General features: G+C 51.9%; 1 protein-coding gene across 1 annotated transcript; it reads left to right on the top strand.

The window, feature by feature from the left end:
• Positions 1-331: 331 nt before the first annotated feature.
• Positions 332-20,654, top strand: GLIPR2 (GLI pathogenesis related 2). Its single transcript, XM_082656677.1, has 5 exons — positions 332-409; positions 10,330-10,438; positions 10,794-10,897; positions 12,747-12,824; positions 20,010-20,654. The coding sequence occupies exons 1-5, from the start codon at positions 397-399 to the stop codon at positions 20,168-20,170; spliced, it is 465 nt and encodes a 154-aa protein (XP_082512803.1). The 5' UTR covers positions 332-396; the 3' UTR covers positions 20,171-20,654.
• Positions 20,655-20,897: the final 243 nt, after the last annotated feature.

Here is a 20,897-nt window from a genome sequence, read left to right as displayed (position 1 = left end):
CGTAGCGCATCAGTTGCTGAGCATCTACCAGGAACAGGGTGAGAGGCGTGGGCTTCCCTCTGCATCCCCATTCAGTGTCCCGAGAGGGACAGGTATCCAGTACGCCCTGGGCTCCCCGTCCGCACCTGGAGAGCCCTGAGCGGTCGCTGGGGTCCCCACTCGGGGCAAGTTCTCGGGAGCCGGGCGAGAAGGCGCGCGGTGCCTCCTCCAGGCAGCCGGCGCTGTGGCCCCAGGCGCCTCCTCCTGCAGCTGCCGCTGCCTTATAAGGCGGGGGCCGGGCCGCGCCGGGGGAGGAGCTGCGGCCGCCCGGCCTCCTCCTCGGCTCTCGGAGCGGCGCGGGGCCGGCAGGGAGCGCAGCGCAGCGCAGCGGGAGCCGAAGAGCGCGCAGAGCCTGCCATGGGCAAATCAGGTGAGCTCGCCGTGCTAGCCGGGCCGGGGTGCGGGGATGGCTCGGAGCCCCAGGCTCCGGGGTCTTCACTGTCACTCTTCCAGTGGTGGGCTGGATCCCCGGGGAGCGGGTCGACAGCCTCCGCCGGGGCGACACGGTTCCGGCCGCGCTCCGGGACCACTGGGTGCGGGATGGAGGGGCTCGCGACGCGGGCGATTTCCGGGGCAGCCAGGAAGCCGGGGTGGCCGTCGGGCCCTCGGGAGAGAGGGAGGAAGGCGAGACCGAGGGAGGGTCCTCCTGTCTGCGAGCCAGAGATTGCGTCAGGGAGGGCTTCCAGGCGCTGATGGGATTAGCGCTCAGCGTCCGGCCAAGGCGTGGCTTTTGCTTTGTTTCAGGACAGGGTTAGAGTTGGAAAAAGCCACAGAACTGTGACAGCCTCTCTTCCTGCAAAACAGCTTGCCCCGACCAACCCTCCGAAAGACAGCTCTGAGCATCCTTTTCTTCGGTCGTTGTCTCTCCTCCTTTAAGTGCCCCTCCACCCCTACCCGGTGCCAGACTCAGTCAGGCTACACACGGTTGCCAACAACGGCTTCCCCTTTCTCTCTGACCTGTCGCGGCCCATCCTCACCAGGTGGCTGTCCCGGTGAAGTGCCGTCATTCCCTAACACCTTCCATCCCATTGTCTGCAGGTGAAAAGAGTACACATTCTTCAGCCCCTTTCCGCCCCCTGCACTCAGCTGTGCTCTGGGCATAGCTCTTCCGCTGGGTTCCCTTTCCCAGCGCTCACCACCACCACCAGCACTCCACCTCTCCCACTTCGGTGAAGTTGAAAATCCTCCCCGTCTTTCTAGGCTCAACTCCTGTGCTGGGAGCCCACCCCGATTTCCCCACCTGGTGTCTTCTTTGTTGCAGCCCTCCCAGCAGTCAGGTTGGGACACTACCCAGCCAAAGATCTGTTTCCCACAGACTCCTCACTTTTGGCAGCCAGGAACCATGTCTATCTCAGCATAGTTCCTGCCTCACAGGAGGCTTTTTAATGAACAGCTTTTGAACAGAGTTCAAAAGTCCTGCTTCATGGGAAGTTGAGATTGTCAGCCTCAGATGGGTAAGGCTGGGTCTCTTCTTGAATCTGTCCTCAAGATCTGGACTTACGAGGTACCAGTGTTGGGAGTAAGTAGTTTTCTCTGGCATTGGTCCTAACCTGCCCTTATCTGTAGTTACAGGTCTGGCTTTCAGCCCTGGCTCTGCTAATCACTTGCTGTGTGATCTCAATCAAAGCCCTTTCCTTCTCTGTGCCTCAGTTTCCTCATCTATACAAGGAGGATGGCCTATATCATCCCCAGGGTCTTTTACAGTATGGAAAGGTGACTTGCAGTTAAAGAAGAATGTGATAGGTGGCGGGTGTGGGGAGAGGAGGGCGGGGACACGAGCATGGAAGATGTGAGAGGGCACTTTGAGATCCCTACTTGGGAAATCAGTTCCTTTCTCTATAGATTAGGAGAAAATCCACAAATTCTCTACAGCTACATTTTAATCAGTTGTTTCTGGCTTCTTCCCTAAGAAACAGTTTTCCAGAACTGCTGGGTGCCTATCTTCTATTTGTTCATTCATCCCTCTCACCCTCTCTCCCTCCCTCCATCCTTCCTTCCCTCCCTCTCATCCTTCCATTCCACCATCTATGAGCTCTGTACCAAGCTGTGGACCCAGTGCTGCGGAGGGCATGGCCCCTGCCCTCAGGAGTGTTCATGTGGATTATGAAATGCACCATAAAGCAGATTGGGGGGATAGACAGGCACCACATGGCTCCAGTAAGAGGTGGAAAGTGATCTAAGCCACAAGACAGGTACAGGTGAAGAGAAGTGGGAGCTCAGGGGAGGGGAAAATCTCTGCCCAAGCGTCCAGTGAAGGCTCCTGGAAGAGGTGGTCAGACCCCAGAGTGTCTTGGAACTTTGGACTTTTTCCGATGGGACCTGGGGGGACCATTGAAAAGCATCGATCTCAAAGCCGCAGGACTAGAGCTGTTCCAGGGTGGAGGGCGGATCAGATGGGAAGAGGGTGGAGGTGGGCGTCAGGGAGAGGCTGCTGCAGTTACTCAGGCAAGAGATGACAGAGACATCTAAGGGACTGGAGAGGAAGCGGGGATGGATTTTTGAAATGGTAGCCTCAAGCAGACTTGGTGATTAACTTGCTGTGAATAAGAAGGAAAGGTCAGCGGTATGAATCTGGGTGCAGGAAGGTGATGACACCTTCCAGGACTGGAGGTGCAGAGTCCAGCAGGATGGTGGTGGAAGACAGGTTAGAGGTGGTTCAGGCAGTTTCCACCCCCCTTCCCATGCCCACCCTCCACATATACCCAGGGACCTTTCAGAATGCTGGCCCTTAGCCACATGCATTTTATTTCTCTCCCCCCCCGCCCCGAAGACTCTGAGCCCCCTGGATAGCATCTGGCTCCCCTAAGGGACCCCAAGAGAAAATGACTTTTCTGGGTGACATGGGCCCAAACCTTGATGTTCCGGGCCGCCAGCCTGAGGCTGTCTGCCCAAAAGACAGGTGGCATCACAGACGTGTATCCACCCAGGGGCTTTCTGTGGTTCCACAAAGACCTTCATAAGGAGCCTGCCTCTTCTGGGCCTCAGTTTCCTCATCCCTGCATAGGAGCCTATCTCTTTTTAATCTTCAACCTCAGATATACCCCAGAGCTGTTGGGGTAGCGGGCATTGCTGGAAAAGTGTCACATAACCAAAACAGCTTAAATTCCAGGAGTCACTTGGCCCAGTGTTCAGAGACTTCCAGGTCCGGCCACTGGCCCTGGTCTCCTTGCTGGGCTTCAGTTTGCAGCCGGGCAGAGAAAGGCAATGGCCTGGGGCTCAGTGAAAGCCTCTAATATAGTCCCTAATAAGAGTGATCACCAATTATTCTGCTCCTGCTCTGTGCCAGGCTTGGAGCTGGGTATTTCACATGTGTTACTAACTTTCATAACAGCACTGTGAGGCAGTTGTTATCAGCTGAATAGATTTACAGAGGTTGAGTACTTCGCCCAAGCTCACACCCTGACCAATAAGTAGACAAACTAGGATGTGTACCCAGCTCTCTGACTTCCCAGCTGGGTGCTGTCCCCTCTACCACAATGACCACTTGTCATCCTGTTTCTCAGCCTGGACTCTGGCCCTTAGGGACATCCACACACCCTCTAATTGTCTCTAAGAATCTTCTTATCCCTTGACCCACATCTCCCAGCCCCAGAGGTTATCAGAGCAGAAAGACCTTCAGGGACCAACTAATCCGAATTTTCTACTGAGCAGGGCCCTCACACCTCTGCAGGGGGAGGCCATGTGGCCAGGTCAGTCCCAGCAGTACCATTTTCATCTGTTGATTCCAAAGAAAGGTTCAAAGAAAGGGTTTCCCTGCCTTGAAGCTATTTTGAAAACCACAGATGTCATCCTTCCTTCTCACACAGGTGGGGAAGCAGGGCCCTGGCACTGGGCAGGGACTTGCCCAATGCTGACGGGCAGGCCTGAGGGGTGGCAGGCAGGGCTGGAGAGGGGACCACCTGTCTGCTGGTGAGAGCAAGCGCTCTCTCTGCCCTGGCTTCTTCAGCCCTTCAGTGACTATTGCCCATCACAAAGGGGCAGCCGATACACTGGGACATCCTTGTCATTCTTGCTTAGGGAAAGGAAGATGTCTGTAAGGTGGAAAGTGTGTGAGATCCGGGGCAAAGGAGGGACATTCTTAGATCTGGCTCTCATGTGGACTCACTGTGTGACCTCGGGCAATTCACATGTCCTCCCAAAGACCAAAGTTTCCTCCTCTGTAATGAGAAGAATCCTGTCCTCAGGGTTACCCAGTGATGGTGTGAGAATCTCATTCATTTGTTCTTGTGCTCACTTACTCAGTAAATATCTGAGCTCAGAGGTACTGAAAGAGGTCATCAAGGCCAGGTTAAATACCAGCAGCCCTGCTCCTGTTAAAATCTGGGAAGGGGGCTTCCCTGGTGGCGCAGTGGTTGAGAGTCCGCCTGCCGATGCAGGGGACACGGGTTCGTGCCCCGGTCCAGGAAGATCCCACATGCCGCGGAGTGGCTGGGCCCGTGAGCCATGGCTGCTGAGCCTGCACGTCCGGAGCCTGTGCTCCGCAGCGGGAGAGGCCACAACAGTGAGAGGCCCGCGTACCGCAAAAAAAAAAAAAAAAAAAAAAAAAAATCTGGGAAGGGATCTGATGGGAGCAGTTTCCCCCAAGGCCAGGAGGAACTTTGGACGTCAGCCTCCTTTAGGAGGCTAAAGGCTCCTCTGCCCAACAGTAATGATAATAATTATAGCTGACATTTAGTTGAACTGTAGTTGTTCACTTTGCTCCAGATCTGTTCTAAAGCATTTACGAATATTAATTTATTTAATTCTCACAACAACCCTGTGAGGTGAATACTGTTATCCCCATTTTGTATATGGAGTCAATGAGGCACAGAGGGATGAAGCAACTTGTCCAAGGTCACCCAGCTAGTAAAAGGCAGAGCTGGGATTTGCCTCTTGGATTTCCTGGAACCCAAGCTGAAAAGAGCTACTCATCTGGAACTCATTGCTTTTTTGTTTGTTTGTTTGTTTTTTGAATTTTATTTATTTTTTATACAGAGGTTCTTATTAGTTATCTATTTTATACATATTAGTGTATATACGTTTGTTTGGGTTTTTTTTTATTTCCTTTTTCTTTTTGCGGTACGCGGGCCTCTCACTGTTGTGGCCTCTCCCGTTGCGGAGCACAGGCTCCGGACGCGCAGGCTCAGCAGCCATGGCTCACGGGCCCAGCCGCTCCGCGGCATGTGGGATCTTCCCGGACCGGGGCATGAACCCGTGTCCCCTGCATCGGCAGGCGGACTCTCAACCACTGTGCCACCAGGGAAGCCCATATGTTTGTTTTTTTAATCAACTTTTTATTCTTTCTTCCTGATAAACTAGCAAAACCAGCTTTGCCCCAAAGGCTTTCTAGCCTCTTGCCAGGGGACCAAACAAAACCAGCTTTGCCCCAAAGGCCTTCTAGCTTCTTGCCAGGGGACCAGAGGGGCCTGTCCATAATTCCTGCCTTGGCCCCTGACGGTCCTGGGCCTCTCTGGTGGGGAGTCTGGCGAGGGTTGAGAAATGAGTCAGCTGGGCTCTGGGAGGCCTCCGAAGAGGATGGATGCTGAGGGAGGAGCCTGTCGCAGCCACCAGCTGTGAGGGAGGAGGGGCACGGACCTCCTTAGATTCTTTATTCAACAGTTAGAAGCTCTGCCCTAAAGAACCTTCAAGAGCCCCCAGTCCAGCCCCACCCAAGATGCCTGCACCCTCCAAGCGGCAGAGACCGCCCTGGCCAGCCGCCTTCCCTCAGCCGCAGGAGCCAGGCCCAGGCAGCCCCTTCCACCTTTCAACAGCTCTGGCCTTAAGCCCCAGGTCTGCCCCCTGGAGCTTCTACTCCACAGCCCCTGATTTTCCTCCGGGGCCCCTCACGACAGTCTGTCTATAAAGGCCTTGGCACAGAGGAGGCTCTTGAGAAATCTTAGTTCTTTTCTCCTCTTCCTTCTTCCTCTTCTTTCCCCTCAGAGATTTGAAGGCGGCTGCCAACCCCACTAGGCTGATCCTCCTCCTGGGCCTGGTGGCCCTATCTTTCTCTTCTCAATGATTTCCTCTGTCTCGTGACCCTTGGGGTGGGGTGGGGTTAAGGGCAGGGTTTCTCTCCTCGTGGGCCTACCTCTGGACCAGTTGTAGGAATGTGGACAGGTTATTTCCTTCTTGAGCCTCAGTTTCCTCATCCAAAAAATGGGTACAGTAGTGGAAGCTCCCACAATGGTGGTGAGAAGTAAATCAGATCTTGCACAGGCCTGGCACCTAGAATGGCTGGCCATCGAGCAGAAGAAAGGTCCTCCTTCATTCCAGGCTGGTACCCTGAGGCTGTGTGACTTCTGAGCCTCAGTTTACCCTCCCACAAAATGAGGGCATAATCCCTCCCTTCTTCTCCCCGCACAACCATGGGGTGGCTCTGAGGACTCTCCCTGCATCAGGCAGGGATGGGTGGGTTTTCTCTGACTCCTTTTTTCCTTATGTTTATCTGCTCTCAGGTTTCTCTACAGAAGTGAGGTGTGCCTCTTTCTGGGTGTGGTCATCAGTGGTATCTTGCTTCCCTGAGGTTGAGGTTCTGCTCACAGGGGCCGCCTGGACTGGGACTGGCTGCCGTGGTGAGAGGGGACCAGTGAGTCAGCCAGGGGTGTGGTCATGGGGCCGCCAGGCCTCCCAGCCAGGGGCGGGAGAGAGGGCACCCCTCCTGACCCCTTCCTAGGAACCCTGGCCCAGGGCACTGGCTCTGCTGGGATCAATGACTGGCTTCAGCTTCTGGGCTACAAGCTTAGGTTGGGCGCAGGAACTTTCACTTTTGTTTCACTACTTCCCACATTCTGGGAATGCAGTGACCTAGTTTTTAGCAGCCTTATGTCCCCTCTGCCAAGGAGACTGCAGGGCCTGAGCACTCCAGAGTCCAGTGTATCTCACCCCAGCACTCAGAGCTGTCTTTAAACGGGCTTCACCTTAGCGACCCACCCATTCCCCTTATCTCCACCTCCTCCACACAGCCCCGGGATACACCAGGTCCCTTCCACACTGGCCCTTTCTGCGCTTTTGCCTCCTCATTACCTCCTCCAGGGAGCCTTCCCTGATACATCTGTGATCACCATTGCCCATGCCACTCAGTCCCATGCATCTCCCGTAGTGTCCCACCGTGGCCTGCCTGGGACATAGGAGCTGGAAGGGATGTTAGAATGGGCCTGGCCAGGTCTGTCACTCAGATAGAGACCTTCTGCCACTGTGTGTGTATCCACACCTGCCCTTGCATGGACACATACACTTACCTTGATCACTCGTTAGACAAGCTATGAACTCCTGGAAGTTTGGGGTCAGTCAGTCATCTTGCCTCCTCTCACCCCTACCCTGATGGGACCTTATGGGATCTCAGGGTTGGAAGGGACTTAAAGGTCATCTGACTGGGTCTTCAGTGCCTGAATCCCTCTGAGAGGCATCACCTGCTTGTTTGTCCCCAGTGCTGGAGAGCTCACTACCTTGCGAGGTAGCCTTTTCAGTCTTCAGAAAGCGTTCATGGAGAGAAAGATCTTTCTTAGGCTGAGCTGAAATCTGTCATCCTGGCTTTTCCACCCACTGGCCCCAGCTCTGCCCTGTGCAGCCCCAGAATTCAGCAGGGCCCTCTACGGTGTCTTCCAAAGTCTGATCTTCTTCTGTACTTGCAACCATCCCTTATAAGACCACCTATCCAGCCCCTCCTTCACCTCATCACCACCTCTGAACACACTTCAGATTTTCACTGCCTCTAATGCAAGGTGGGGCCTGGGCTGGGTGAAGCATTCCAGCTGGACACTGGCTTGTGCAACACATCGCCCCGGAGCCCGTGGGTTTCTGGCTGCCACGCCACCCAGCTGACTCCTTAGCGTGTTGTCAGCGAGGCCCCAGTGCGGTTCCCCTGAGTTGTTGTGGCTCCCGCCACTTGCACCTGAGATATTCTGTTTTTTTTTTTTTTTTGCGGTACATGGGCCTCTCACTGTTGTGGCCTCTCCCGTTGCGGAGCACAGGCTCCGGACGCGCAGGCTCAGCGGCCATGGCTCACGGGCCCAGCCACTCCGCGGCATGTGGGATCTTCCCGGACCGGGGCACGAACCCGCGTCCCCTGCATCGGCAGGCGGACTCTCAACCACTGCGCCACGAGCGAAGCCCCTGAGATGTTCTTTAAAAGCCTCTGTGACTCCATTATCCACAGGAACATGCTAAACCCAACATCTTTTTTTTTTTAATTGTAAAAAACACATGACATAGAATTTACCATCTTAACCATTTTTTAGTGTAAAGTATATTCACATTGCTGTAAAACAGATCTCCAGAACTTTTCCATCTTGTAGATCTGAAACTCTGTACCCATTAGACAGTATCTTCCCTTTTCCTCCCTCCCTCCAATAAACCCCAAATCCTTGTCTTTCGTTCCAGCAAGGGCTTGGCCGGCCTCTTGGCCACAGAGGCCTGAGACTTCAGGTGGTAGCTCCACCCTCTGCCTTGTGCCCAGTTACCATCATCAGGGTTTTCACCTCCACGCCTTTGTCACAGCATCTTCCCATCTCTGCCTGTCAACCCAGATCTCCCAGATCCTGGCATTCAGCACCCCTCTCCCACCCCTGTCCCTGTCTCACTCCACATTACTGTGACTGGACCCCACTGGACTGCCCTGCCGGGCCCTGGAATGTTTGAGGTCAGGACCACTCGCTGTCCAATATTTTGGAAACCCCTTGGAAAGCTCGACCACCACTGGCATAGCCTGCAGTTTCCTTCCCTCTGCTGGGTTGGTGTCTAGCCCAAAGCTCCGGAGGGCAAGCCCTGGGTCTTCTTCCCTCACATCCCCTCAGAGGCCCAGTGGGATTCTATCTGAAGGCCCAGGAGACCTGAGGGATCTGGCTGAGGGAGGGGAAGAGGACCCCTGCTGCTTCATCTCCACGGCCTCTGGGGGAAAACAGCAGAGGAGGAGAAAGGTGGCTGGTGAAGGTGACCTAGGCTAGTGGACAGAGGGGTGCTTCTTTCATCCTCTGGTTTACACCCTCCCTGCCCATGGCCAGGCCTCAGGGGCAGGCTCCCGCCAGAGGGGACTAGCTCAGTGTTATGGACCCTCTGTGGCCATCGCTCATAATTCACCCGGCTCACCCGCCGTTTCCATGGTGGAGGGGGGGTGGGGGGAGGGAGAGGGGGGACTCCCAGATTCCTAAGGCTGCACTCTGCACCTTCACAATCTTAGCCTGGCCAGCTCCTGTCCAGACCTCTGTGGGGCCTCAAATCAGGGGTCGCCTTCCTGGTCTCCCAGACCATGTTAGGCTGCTTTTCTCTGAGTTCCTCTTGACCTGTGCTCACCTGCACCTTGGCCCTACCGCACTGTTGGCTAGTGTCTGTTTACAAGGCTGTCTCCCTTCTGTGTGTGAGCTCGTTGAGGGCAGGACACGGCTGATTTGTCTCTGGACCCCCAGCGTACAATATGGGACCTCGCCCAGAGGAGGCACTCAGAGAGCAGATGTACAGAGGGATGGGCTGGGGTTGGATGGATGATGGATGGGTGGTTGGATGTTGATGCTTAGATCATGAATCAATAGGTGGATGGATGAGTGGTGGAGAGATGGATGGAGGATGTGGGATGGATGGGGTTCCATTTCAGATACGAATTGAAGGGACCTCTGTCCACTGCTGACCTGGCCTACCCTTGGCTTCACCACTTCTTGGCCTTGCTTTTTCTGAGGTTGTGACCCAGTTGGACACAAGCTCCACCTCTTCCCTCACCTGCAAGCCTGAGCCCAGCTGATCCCACCCCACCACCGCGTTGTTTCCCACACTCTCCCCTCTCTCTGCTTCCCAATGCTGTCCTACCCTGGTTGGTCCTCTTCTCTTCATCTGTCCCTCTCTCTCGGGACAGTGCAGGCACCCCTCAACCCCAGCCAGGCCTGTTCTCTCTGGGCTCCCACCTCCAGCCCTTGCCAGTCCCCCTGACCATGCACTGTAGGTCCGCTCTGAGCTACCCAGTCTCCTTCAAACATTTTCTTGCAGAAGTCCTGCTGCTTCCTGTCCTGCCTCCCACCATCTGCTCTGTACCTCCAGCCCATCCCCCACTCAGCAGCCAGCAGGGTCTTCCAGAAACACAGCTCTCCTCAGCTCACTCCCCGCCCCCATTCAGTCGCTTCCCATTGCCTTGGATAAAGGTCCAAATGCCTAACATGCCCCATGGGGCCCTGCGTAGTCCAGGGGGCATCAGTGTGCAGAGACCGGGGCAGCAGCCTGGGCACGTGGGCTGAGGTTTGAGCTGGGCTTTGCTCTGAAGCCTGCTGGCGTACTTTCCGTGGCTCTCTTCTCCACGCTGAGACAGTCTCCATCTTGAAATCATTGCAGCTTCCAAGCAGTTTAATGACGAGGTCCTGAAGGCCCACAATGAGTACCGGAAGCAGCATGGCGTCGCCCCGCTGAAGCTCTGCAAGAAGCTCAACCGGGAGGCTCAGCAGTGAGTCCCCCCGGGGCCCTGGGCAACTCGGGCCCTTCCCGGTGCTGCCCCTGCTGCAGTCCCAGATGGGCTCTGGAAGGCAGGAGGGACGTGGGTTGGGGGCAAATACAGCCAGACTTGAATAACCACTCTGCCACTTACCCAGGCAGGTCCCATTGTTCCTCTGAGCCTCAGTGTGCTCCTCTGTAAAATGGGACTGGAGTGGGGGCTTAGACGAGTTGCAGGTGTGATGCTCCTGATCGCCTCGGCGAGCCCAGGGCAGGGAAGGAAGTTCAGCCACACCAGGTTAGGGCTCCTACTCTGGGGGCTTCCCTGGGCCGTACTCGCTCTAAGGAAGCACCGTGGACTCCGGCAGGTATTCAGAGGCCCTGGCCAGCACGAGGATCCTCAAGCACAGCCCGGAGTCCAGTCGTGGCCAGTGCGGGGAGAACCTGGCGTGGGCATCCTACGATCAGACAGGTGAGTCGTTTCTCAGCTCCCCCGCTCCTGCCTGAGCCGGGCCTAGGACATCCAGCGTGCACGCCCCTCCTGGCCCCAGCGCCCTCCGTGGTGTTGTCGCCGTGATGCAGCCACAGGCCCAGAAAAAGGGAAGAGAACCCCAGAGCTGTCTGTCTGCTCCCAGGAGCTGACTGCAGCTCACCACAAGGTCTCCGATGGCCAGCTCAGGGCCAGGCCTGTGCTGGCTGCCAGGGACACAGAGATGAGTCAGACTGCCCAGCCCCACCCCCCTTCCAGAAGAGCTCCCAGCAGAGGAGTGAGGGCGGGGAGACAGACCGTTTCTGTGCTGAGTCTCAGCCTGACCCTGCGGGCCCTGAAGCATCCCCAGCCTCAGAAGGATTTTACGTTCCTCACGTTTTTCTGAAAATATTTACAGTGCTTGTGTATTAACTTTCTTCACGAGAAAAAATGCAATAGAGCCTTTTTCCGTGCTGGGAAAAGTAATAATAATGGGAAAGACAATTTCTCATCCAAGGTCACAGCCTGGAATGGTGATCCCACCACACTGACCAAACATTCTTGAGCTTCCTGGCTCTGACAAGGCTGTCGTGGCTTTTTAGGAAAAAGGCTGGAGAGAGCTACCTCGTGCTCTGAAGCTTTCTCCAAACTCCCACGGGAGAATGACTGCTCCCTCCCTGGCCTCACATTCCTGGGAGTTCCCCGGGGAGGCCCTGGGAGTCCTCTTGGTTTCCCTGGGGCAGAGTCCCTCCAGGAGAAGTGTGCACTTGCTCCCCGGGAAAGCAGGAGCCTGAGGCCCGCAGCCCCTCCCCAGGCTCAGACTGTGGGCCTTGGCGGGGAGAAGGGAGAGGGGTGGGAGAGAGCCGGCAGGAGACAGGGCTCCTGGCGCTGGCTCCCTGTGTGGCTTTGAGCAAATCTGCTACCTTCCCTGGCCCCCGTTTCCCCATCTCTACAGAGAGGGGTTGGGTAGGACATCTCTAGGGCAGTGGTTCCCCACGCTGGCTACACACTGGGATCTTTTGTGGAGATTTCAAAAAATACTAGTGCCTGGATCTCTCCTCCGGAGACCCTGATACAGTCAGCCTGTGGCAGGCCCCAGGCATCAGTAATTTTGAACAGCTCCCCAGCTGCGGCCGCTGTGTAGCCACTGTTCTCGAAGGACTTGCTCCTCAAAGTGTGGTCCACGGATGAGCAGCAGCACCTGGGAACTTGTTAGAAATGCAGACTCAGGGCTCCACCCTAGAGCTTCCAAAGTCAGAATCTGCATTCTAACAAGAGCCCCAGGTGATCGGTGCACTCATTCGAGTTCAGGACTTACTGCTCTGAGGTCCGAGGCTCCTAGCTCTCTGGCCCTGAGATCAGCCACTCGCAGGGAAATGCTGTGACCAGTGGATGCTCCAGGGGAGTACCCTTCTGCCTGCAGGGGAGACCCTGACCCACCGGCCCAATTACATTTCCTCCTGTGGGTGTTTCAGGAGCCAGACTTGCGGTGGGATGAAGGTGTGGTCTCCCGGAAACTCAGAGCATCATTAGAAGCCCTTGGAGTACGTTGCATTCAACCCAATTGTACAGAACGGGGCAGGCCTTGCCCAGGATTACACAGTGAATTAGTGTCAGGGCAGGGACACAGATGCTGGTCCCCTGACCTCAGGCCAGGGCTCTTTCCAACCCCTAACAAGGCCCTCCCTGCAGCCTGGATGTGCTCATGGGCAGGAGTCCCCATGTCAGCTCGTTGGTGCTTTATGAGACGTCTAACTGTGGGATGGGTGCTTTGGGGTTAATGGGAGGAGATGGAAGGAATAGGGAGTTGGTTGATTTTGCTGCTGAGTTTTAAACTTTCTTTTCCATACAGGAAAGGAGGTGGCTGATAGATGGTACAGTGAAATAAAGAACTACAACTTTCAGCAGCCTGGCTTCACTTCCGGGACAGGTGAGTGACATGGTCACACCAGTGACCCGGCCCTGGGCTGGGTTGCAGTTTGGGTCTGACTTCAGAGAGGAGCTAACCCTCTGAAAATCAATTATTTCTCTCCTGTTTCACCTCTTCCATATTTCTGTGGTTTGACTTTGCCCAGAGGGCAAAACCCTCTTTCCCCAACACCTCTCCCAACACACACACACACACACACACACACACACACACACACACACACACGCACACACACACACACACACACACACACACACACACCTCCATCCAAGAGCACCCAAGCTGCCGATTCCTGTCGCTCTTCACCTGACTGGAGTGTGATATAAGGAGGCTGTGGATTTCAAAGGTCGCTGAGTGTTTCTCTCCAGGAGTGATGCCTCAGCGCTTTTAACCTGTCATCCCGCTTCTGCTCCAGCCTGCTCCCCAGCAGCCAGAATATTCTAAGACCCTTTCTGCCCACGCTGCTCTCCTGATTAAGCTGCCAGTGGCTTCCTGGGGCCGTTGAGAAAACGGCCAAGCTGCTGGCTCTTCTGGTCTGAGCTCCCTCCTCCCCCCACACCCTCACATCCTTCCTCTCTGCACCTCACTCCTCACAGCCTCCCAGGCATTCTCCCTTCACCTTTATACTCGAGTTTGTCATTCAGGAGAGCCTGGAATGCAGAAAGCTTGGATCTAGTCTCAGCTCTGGCACTATTAGTTGTGTGAACTAGGGTCGACTCCCTGTTCTTCCCTGTCCCCAAGGGAGAGGGACAAAGCGGAGGCCTCTATGGGACGTTCTGAGAGCCGGTATTTAGATGCAGGGAACTGGCCAGGGACCATCAGCCTTTGCATAGGCCTCCCCGGTGAGCAGTAAATGGTTAGCTTACTAAGCCCCGGGCAGCCGCTCCAAGCTCTGGGCTCCCCCCTGCCCCTCAGCAGCGATCACCAGGCTCCTGTCTTTCCTCAGGACCGACTCACATGCACCCGGGGCCCAGGATGGGTTGGAAGGGGCTGTGCATTTCTCTGACCAGAAGGCACCAGGGAAACTGGAAAGGGGGTTCTCTGTCCACCCCCCATTCCTCTGCCCCACCCCATCCCACCCATGGATGGAGCCACTTATGGCTTCTTACCCCCTGGAGGCTTCTTCAGAAGCAGGAAGTGACATGTTCTCAGAGCCAGTCACCGTTTCCTGTGGTTTGTGCTCACCCCTTTGGGCAGGGGTTCTTGCAGTCGTGTGGGGAGAGGTAGAAGCGTCTGCCCTGCGGGGCAGGACAAGGAGGCCACTGTCAGGCCCTGAGTGAGAATTGCTGGTTCTGTGGCAATTAGATTTGAGAGGTGAGGGAGGGAACAGTGACAACCTCCTACCAGTGATTAAGGACGTGTAGGCAGAACCTGGTCTTCTTTTCATAAAGATCAGTGTCCAGAAGACGTTTTATTTCACAGCGTCTGGACGTCCTTTTCCGTTGAGCAAGATTCTTGGGCAATCAGACGTGTCAGAGCAAGTGATTGGCGTTGCTCGTGTGTGCACGCCACTTGACAGTGAAAAGCATCTCTGTCTCCATGGCCACGTAACCTTGCAACACCATTTGAAGGTGGGGCTTTATTCCACCCGTTTGCAGAAGAGAAACTGAGGCCCAGGAAGGGGAAGAGACTCCTGTTTACCTTCTATCCTCAATCTGATGCTTTTTACATGGCCCCTGCTCCAAGGTGGGAATCTCTCAAGTGTCAGAACTGGAGATGGGACTCAACTTTCCGTGACCACTGACCCACTGTGATCCTGTCTGTTGCCCCACATCTCCCAGCCCTAAAGAGGAAAACCCCAGAGCCTCCAGCCCCTATGCCATCCCAGGTGCCAGTGGACAATGCCTGGGTCACACAGAGCCTGATCCTCAGACAGGAGCACAGCTTTGGGTGGTGATATAAGCGGGGCTCGCAAGACCCTTAAAGATGCTCAGGCCCATCCCCCATGAGTCAGCCTCCCCCAGAGCTGCTTCTTGCTGCACCATGGTTCAGGGGTTCCCTGACCTGAGTCCATGTTGCAGGTGCAAAGGCCTTTGAAATATCCTATAATCTGTCCCTACCGCACCCCACCTGGGTCAAAGTCTTGTGATGAAGGACACAGTTCTATGCTTTGTGCTGAGCGGAGAAAAATAGCTTCCTGCAGTCCCTTTATGTTTTCTTTTAATGAGTAGGCTTTGTTTATTCTGAATAAATAATACTTTTATATGACATGAAATTTGCAAGCTGTATAAGGTGGAAAGTCTTCCTTCCGTTCCTGGCCTCCAGCGCTTTCCCTCCCAACCAGTAATACCAGTTTCTTGTGGCTCATTCTAGAGATGTTCTGAACCAGCAGTTGTGTAAATGCTCTCTTTTCCCTTTTTTATACTCTGGTGTCAGATAGATGATCTGTTTTGCACTTGCTTTGTCCTCACAGCAGCTTGGCAGAGATTGTTCCATATCAATACAGAAAGAGATTCCTCTTTCTTATGCATTATTCTCTTGCAAGGATGTACTGTAACTTACTCAACTTGTTTTTCAAATGCATAGTCTAGGAAGTTTGGGTCCATAGCAGGAAAGAGGATGTGATCCCTTTAGGAAAAAAAAAAGAAAAAGAAGGAAGCTGTTAGTAGTTTAGGGTTAGAAACCAGTGTGTATCTGATGGTTGCTAAGGAAGTTGTGTCCTTTAATTCATCTCTAAATACCCAGGCTTAATTATCTCTGCAGACAGAAACCTCTCCAGTCAGAAGAAGGATTACTTAGTCTCATCTATTTGGAATAGGCTTCCACGGGCATTCACACTGCTGGTGCGCATGTGGTATCTGTAATTATTTTCTTGGCAACCAGTGGATAAATGGCAGCTCTTCCTTGTCTGGGTGACAGAGAGAGTGGGTGGGTCAGTGGCCAAAGCATGTGGTCTCTTGGAGAAAAGCCTTGTATGAAAAAGGGCCTGAGCCTTAATGAAAAGACAGTCTAAGGGACTTCTCTGGCAGTCCAGTGGTTAAGACTCCATGCTTCCAATGCAGGGGGCTTGGGTTCAGTCCCTAGTTGGGGAACTAAGATCCCACATGCCTCATGGTGTGGCCAAATTAGAAAAAACAAAAGAGAAAAGAAGAAGAAGAAAAGACAAGACAGTCTATAGACTGTCTATAGACAGTCTATAGACAGTCTATAGACTATAGACTATAGACTATAGACTGTCTATAGACTGTCTATAGACAGTCTATAGACTATAGAAGCAGTGACACCTGCTGACAGCCTGGAGATGGGAAAGAAATGTGACTCAAAAGTGTAAGGACCCAAAAAAAAAAAGTGTAAGGACCAAGGGTGAATTGGAAGGTAGTGTTTCTTCTTTTCTGAGGTGAGAATCAAAGTGTATTGAGCAGCAGTTAACACGAGGTTAAGGATAAGTGGTCAGGATGCATAATCGTACTTAGTGTTTGTTTTCTTTTAATTCTTGCTTTGATTGTATCGCATTAACCCTACTGATTAGTGTTTATGTTTGCTTATTTTCATAAAGAATTTAGTAAACTCAAATCTTTTAGGGATGTAGACAAAGAAATAAACTATACCTAAATTTCAAAATTATAAAAATGGAGTTCATTTATAGGGGGAAAAACACAATTTAATTAATGATGGTTTATTTAGTCCTTACCAAATACAAGACACAATGGGAAATATCAACTCTGTCTCTTCCCTGAATGGAAGAGTGTGGGTACCAGCCTGTCTCTTTCCTTCCTTCCTTTCTTCCTCTTTCTTTCTCTTTCTTTCTTTATTTTGTGGTGAAATACACTTAACATAAATTTACCGTTTTAACCATTTTTAAGCATACAGTTCAGTGGGATTAAGTACATTCATGTCGTTGTGCACTCATCACCCCCATCCATCTGCTGAACTTTTTCATCATCCCAAATTGAAACTCTAAACCCATTAAACAATAACTCTTATCCTTTCCTACCACCCCCAGCCCAAGCCTTGGTAACTACTATTCTACTTTCTGTCTCCATGAATTTGACTATTCTACCTATATAGGTAAGAATCCTACAATATTTATCCTTTTGTGTCTGGCTTATTTCACTTAGCATAATACCCTCAAGGTTCATCCATGTTGTAGCATATGTTGGAATTTTATTTCTTTTTTAAAGCTGAGTAATATTCCATTGTGTATACATACAACATTTTGTTTATCCATTCATCTGTCGACGGGCAGTTGTTTTCTTTCCCCCTTTTGGCTGTTGTGAATAATATTGCCATGAACACTGGTGTACAAATATTTGAGTTCTGCTTTCAGTTCTTTTGGGTGTATGCCTAGAAGTGGAATTACCAGATTATACGGTAATTCTGTATTTAATTATTTTAGGAACTGCCGTACTGTCTCCCACAGTGGCTGTACCATCTTACATTCCCATCAGCAAAGCAAAAGGGATCCAATTTCTCCCCATCCTCACCAACATTTGTTATTTGGTTTTGTTTTTTAAATAATTTCCATCTTAATAGGTATAAAGCAGTTGCCCTCTTTCTTTCCTAACCAGCCACTGGAAGCTTAGCTACTCTGATCACAATTTTCCTCCTTCCCTCTGTCTCTTCCTTTCTTCATCAGATATTAATTGGGCATCTACTATGTGCCAAGCCCAATGGTCAATAAGACAGATATGGTGCCTGCCCTCAAAGAGGAAATATAATATCTTCGGGGTTGTTTTCGAAAATGAATGCCATTCTGTGACATGGCAGTAAATATCCCATTGACCTGTCAAAGGATCTCTATGAGAAAGGTGCAAAGGATGAACTCCCAGTCTCTACTCCCAGGAGATGAGAATTTATGGTCATTGAGCAAAGAGTATGTTACAGCATCAGCTCTTTGACCCCAAAGCAGGAGGGGAGTTAGAAGCTAAGCTATGTTAGCAGTTTGAAAATACCAGTGAGTGAGGGGCAGGCAGCCTGAACAGTGAGAGAATGATGCTGGGAAGCTTTGGCAAGCCACAGAAGCACCTGGAGGGGCAGGCAGTAGCTTGAGAAGGAACTGGGCTATTTGGCTCAGAGCAGAGGGAACTGAAGGAGGCTCTAACTTGTCAAGGTCTCAAAGAGCTCAAACTGTAGAAAGCCTGCATTTCCAGTGGTGGCAGAACTTAGTCCAAGATGGTTCTTCCATATGCTTTTCATTCATTCACTCATGCATTCCATTCATTCATTCAACAAAGGTTTATTTTACATTTTCCATGTGTCAGGCTGTGCCAGGGCACTGCATGTACTTTGATGAATAAATCAATTTGGTTCCTGCCCATGTGGGGCTCATGGCCTAGTGAAGGAGCCAAACAATTAGCAAATAATCAGATACACCATTGCAAATGGTAAGAATGATACGAGGGGGAAAATGGTGCAATAAGACTCAGGGGAGGGAGGTGTTCAGGAAATAAGAGTGATTGTGAAAGGCCTTTCTGAAAAAGTGACTTTTTTTTTTTTTTTTTTTTGCGGTACGCGGGCCTCTCACTGTTGTGGCCCCTCCCGTTGTGGAGCACAGGCTCCAGACGCGCAGGCTCAGTGGCCATGGCTCACGGGCCCAGCCGCTCCGCGGCATGTGGGATCCTCCCGGACCGGGGCACGAAGCCGTGTCCCCTGCATCGGCAGGCTGACTCCCAACCACTGCGCCACCAGGGAAGCCCCTGAAAAAGTGACATTTGGGCTGACACCTAAGGGACAAGAAAACGCTGGTCATCAGAAGAGCGTTGCATACAGCGGCCAGTGTGTGCAAAGGCTTTATAGTCAGAAATAACCGGATGTGTTCAAGGAATGGAAACGAGGCCACTGGGGCAAAGCATTCACTCTCGTTTTAGGTACGACTAAACAATGGAAGGATTTTTAAGCAGAGAAGTAAACAGATATGACTTATGTCTCAAAATGATCACTCTGGCTATGTCAGTGGAAAGTGAATTGAGGCAGCAAGGGTGGCTTCTGGAGAGCCAGGCGAAGGCTGTTGCAGTGGTCCCAAGTGAGAAAAGTTTGCGGTTGAGACCACAGTTTGGGGAGTGGATGGACTAGAGATGTATTTTGGAGTTAGATTCTTCAGGATTTTTTTTTTAACAGCTTTATTGGAGTATAATTGCTTTACAGTGGTGTATTAGTTTCTGCTTTATAACAAAGTGAATCAGTTATACATATACATACGTTCCCATATCTCTTCCCTCTTGCGTCTCCCTCCCTCCCACCCTCCCTATCCCACCCCTCTAGGCGATCACAAAGCACCGAGCTGATCTCCCTGTGCTATGCGGCTGCTTCCCACTAGCTATCTATTTTACGTTTGGTAGTGTATATATGTCCATGCCACTCTCTCACTTTGTCACAGCTTACCCTTCCGATTCTTCAGGATTGAATGATGGGTTGTTGTGAGGAAATGAGCAGGAGGGAGGAATACAGAGCCACCCTGAGGATTTTGTGCACAGAGGTACCAGACATGGAAATGGGAGGGACCAAAATCAAGAGTGAGGTTTGGGCAGGTTAAATTTGAGAGTCCTGTGACTCATCCAAGTGGAAATGTCAAGTAAGTAGTTGTGTTTGGAACACAGAGGAGAGATTTGGGCTGGAGAAAGATATTTGGGAGCCAGGGAAAGATGAAATCGCCTGAAGAGTGCAAAAAGAAAAGATAAGAGAGCCCAGGATTGAGCCTTGGGAAATGCGGGTCCTCTAATATTCACAAGTGAGATAGAGGAGGAAGAGGAAGAGGCAGTGACATGGGAGGAATGCCAAGAGAGGAAACCAAAAGAGGAGAGTCCTTTGAAAAGCGGAAGAGTCGACTCCATTAATGTTCCTGAGATGTCAAGTAAGATGAAGGCAAAAGGTGACCATTGGGAAGGAACATGGAGATCATTGGTGACCTTGAAGAGTACAGTTCGGGGGGAGGGGTGGAAGCAGGTGCCAGGTAGGGTGGCATCCTAATTGTTGGGGTCTCTGGGCTTTGCCATGATCTCTGGGAGACCATGAAACCTTTGGGCATCAGAGAGTGAGATGAGTAGGGTCTTTGTGGCTGACTGAGAGGACCCGATGCATTAGAAAATTGGTCCGTGTTTTGTGTCTCCTCCCTCTGATCGGTGGCTGAAGATCAAGCCTCTCACAGCATGGCAGGACAGCACAGGGGTTCAAGAGTCCCTTGCAACATCATTCTCCAGGCTTTGCTAACTAATCTGTTTCCCTCTCCCCATGACTGCTCCCCTACAGGACATTTCACTGCCATGGTATGGAAGAATACAAAGAAGATGGGAGTGGGGAAGGCATCTGCAGGTGATGGGTCCTCCTTCGTGGTGGCTAGATACTTCCCAGCAGGGAATGTCGTCAACCAGGGCTTCTTTGAAGAAAATGTCCTGCCTCCAAAGAAGTAATTTGGCCAATGTAACGGGCAGGTGGCAGACGTAAGAACTTGGATTTGAAGTGCCTAGAACAACAAAAACTCAGCTGTGTGTCTGTCCCTGTGGGTGTATGTGCTTGCTCGTGTGATGCTGTGAGTCTCTTGAGCACACACTCGGTTTTACAGTTCTGCATGAATTCATTCTTACCAAAGAAATGAGCATATGAAGCCTTTACCTTGATGGTTCCCTAGACTACAATTATTTGGACTTTGGAGGGGGGGGAAATCAATTTTTAAACTTTAAAAGAATTTTTTAAGCAAACTCCTTTTGTACCTTTCTTACTTACAATATCTGTCCCTGGACTTTCTGTATTCCAAATGTTTGTGATGCTGAGAAAATGAAGTTCATTTTATGTGACCTTCATGCATTGTAATCTACTTTTGGTAGATATTTAAGAATATTAAACCCTCATTAAATGTGACACAAGATACAGCTTTAAACACATAAATATAAAGCAGCTTCCATCGGAAACACGGGGTAGGCAGGGGCTCCGTTTCACAGAATTACTGAGATTTCTCCGTTGTAAGCCATGATGTCATCTGCACGCCTCCTGGAATTCTCTGGTGGGATTGCCAAAGAACAAATGGAGAAAAAAGCTTTACTTCCTTGCATTTTTCTACCTTCCACCGCCCCTTGCCCACCCACCGCCCTCCCTTTTTTCTTAAAATCCACGGGCATTTCAGAGTTCAATACGCCCCCC

This window comes from Grampus griseus (genome assembly GCF_964374135.1).
Source record: "Grampus griseus genome assembly, chromosome: 6".
Taxonomy (NCBI): domain Eukaryota; kingdom Metazoa; phylum Chordata; class Mammalia; order Artiodactyla; family Delphinidae; genus Grampus; species Grampus griseus.
The sequence above is the reverse complement of the archived record's forward strand: the minus strand, read 5'-3'. Positions and strand labels throughout refer to the sequence as shown.

What these genes read in the sequence shown, in the direction of transcription:
- GLIPR2 (XM_082656677.1), top strand. An exon ending in CTCAACCGGGAGGCTCAGCA is followed by an intron (nt 10,439 to 10,793) that starts GTGAGTCCCCCC and finishes GGACTCCGGCAG; the next exon opens with GTATTCAGAGGCCCTGGCCA. An exon ending in TGGCTTCACTTCCGGGACAG is followed by an intron (nt 12,825 to 20,009) that starts GTGAGTGACATG and finishes GCTCCCCTACAG; the next exon opens with GACATTTCACTGCCATGGTA.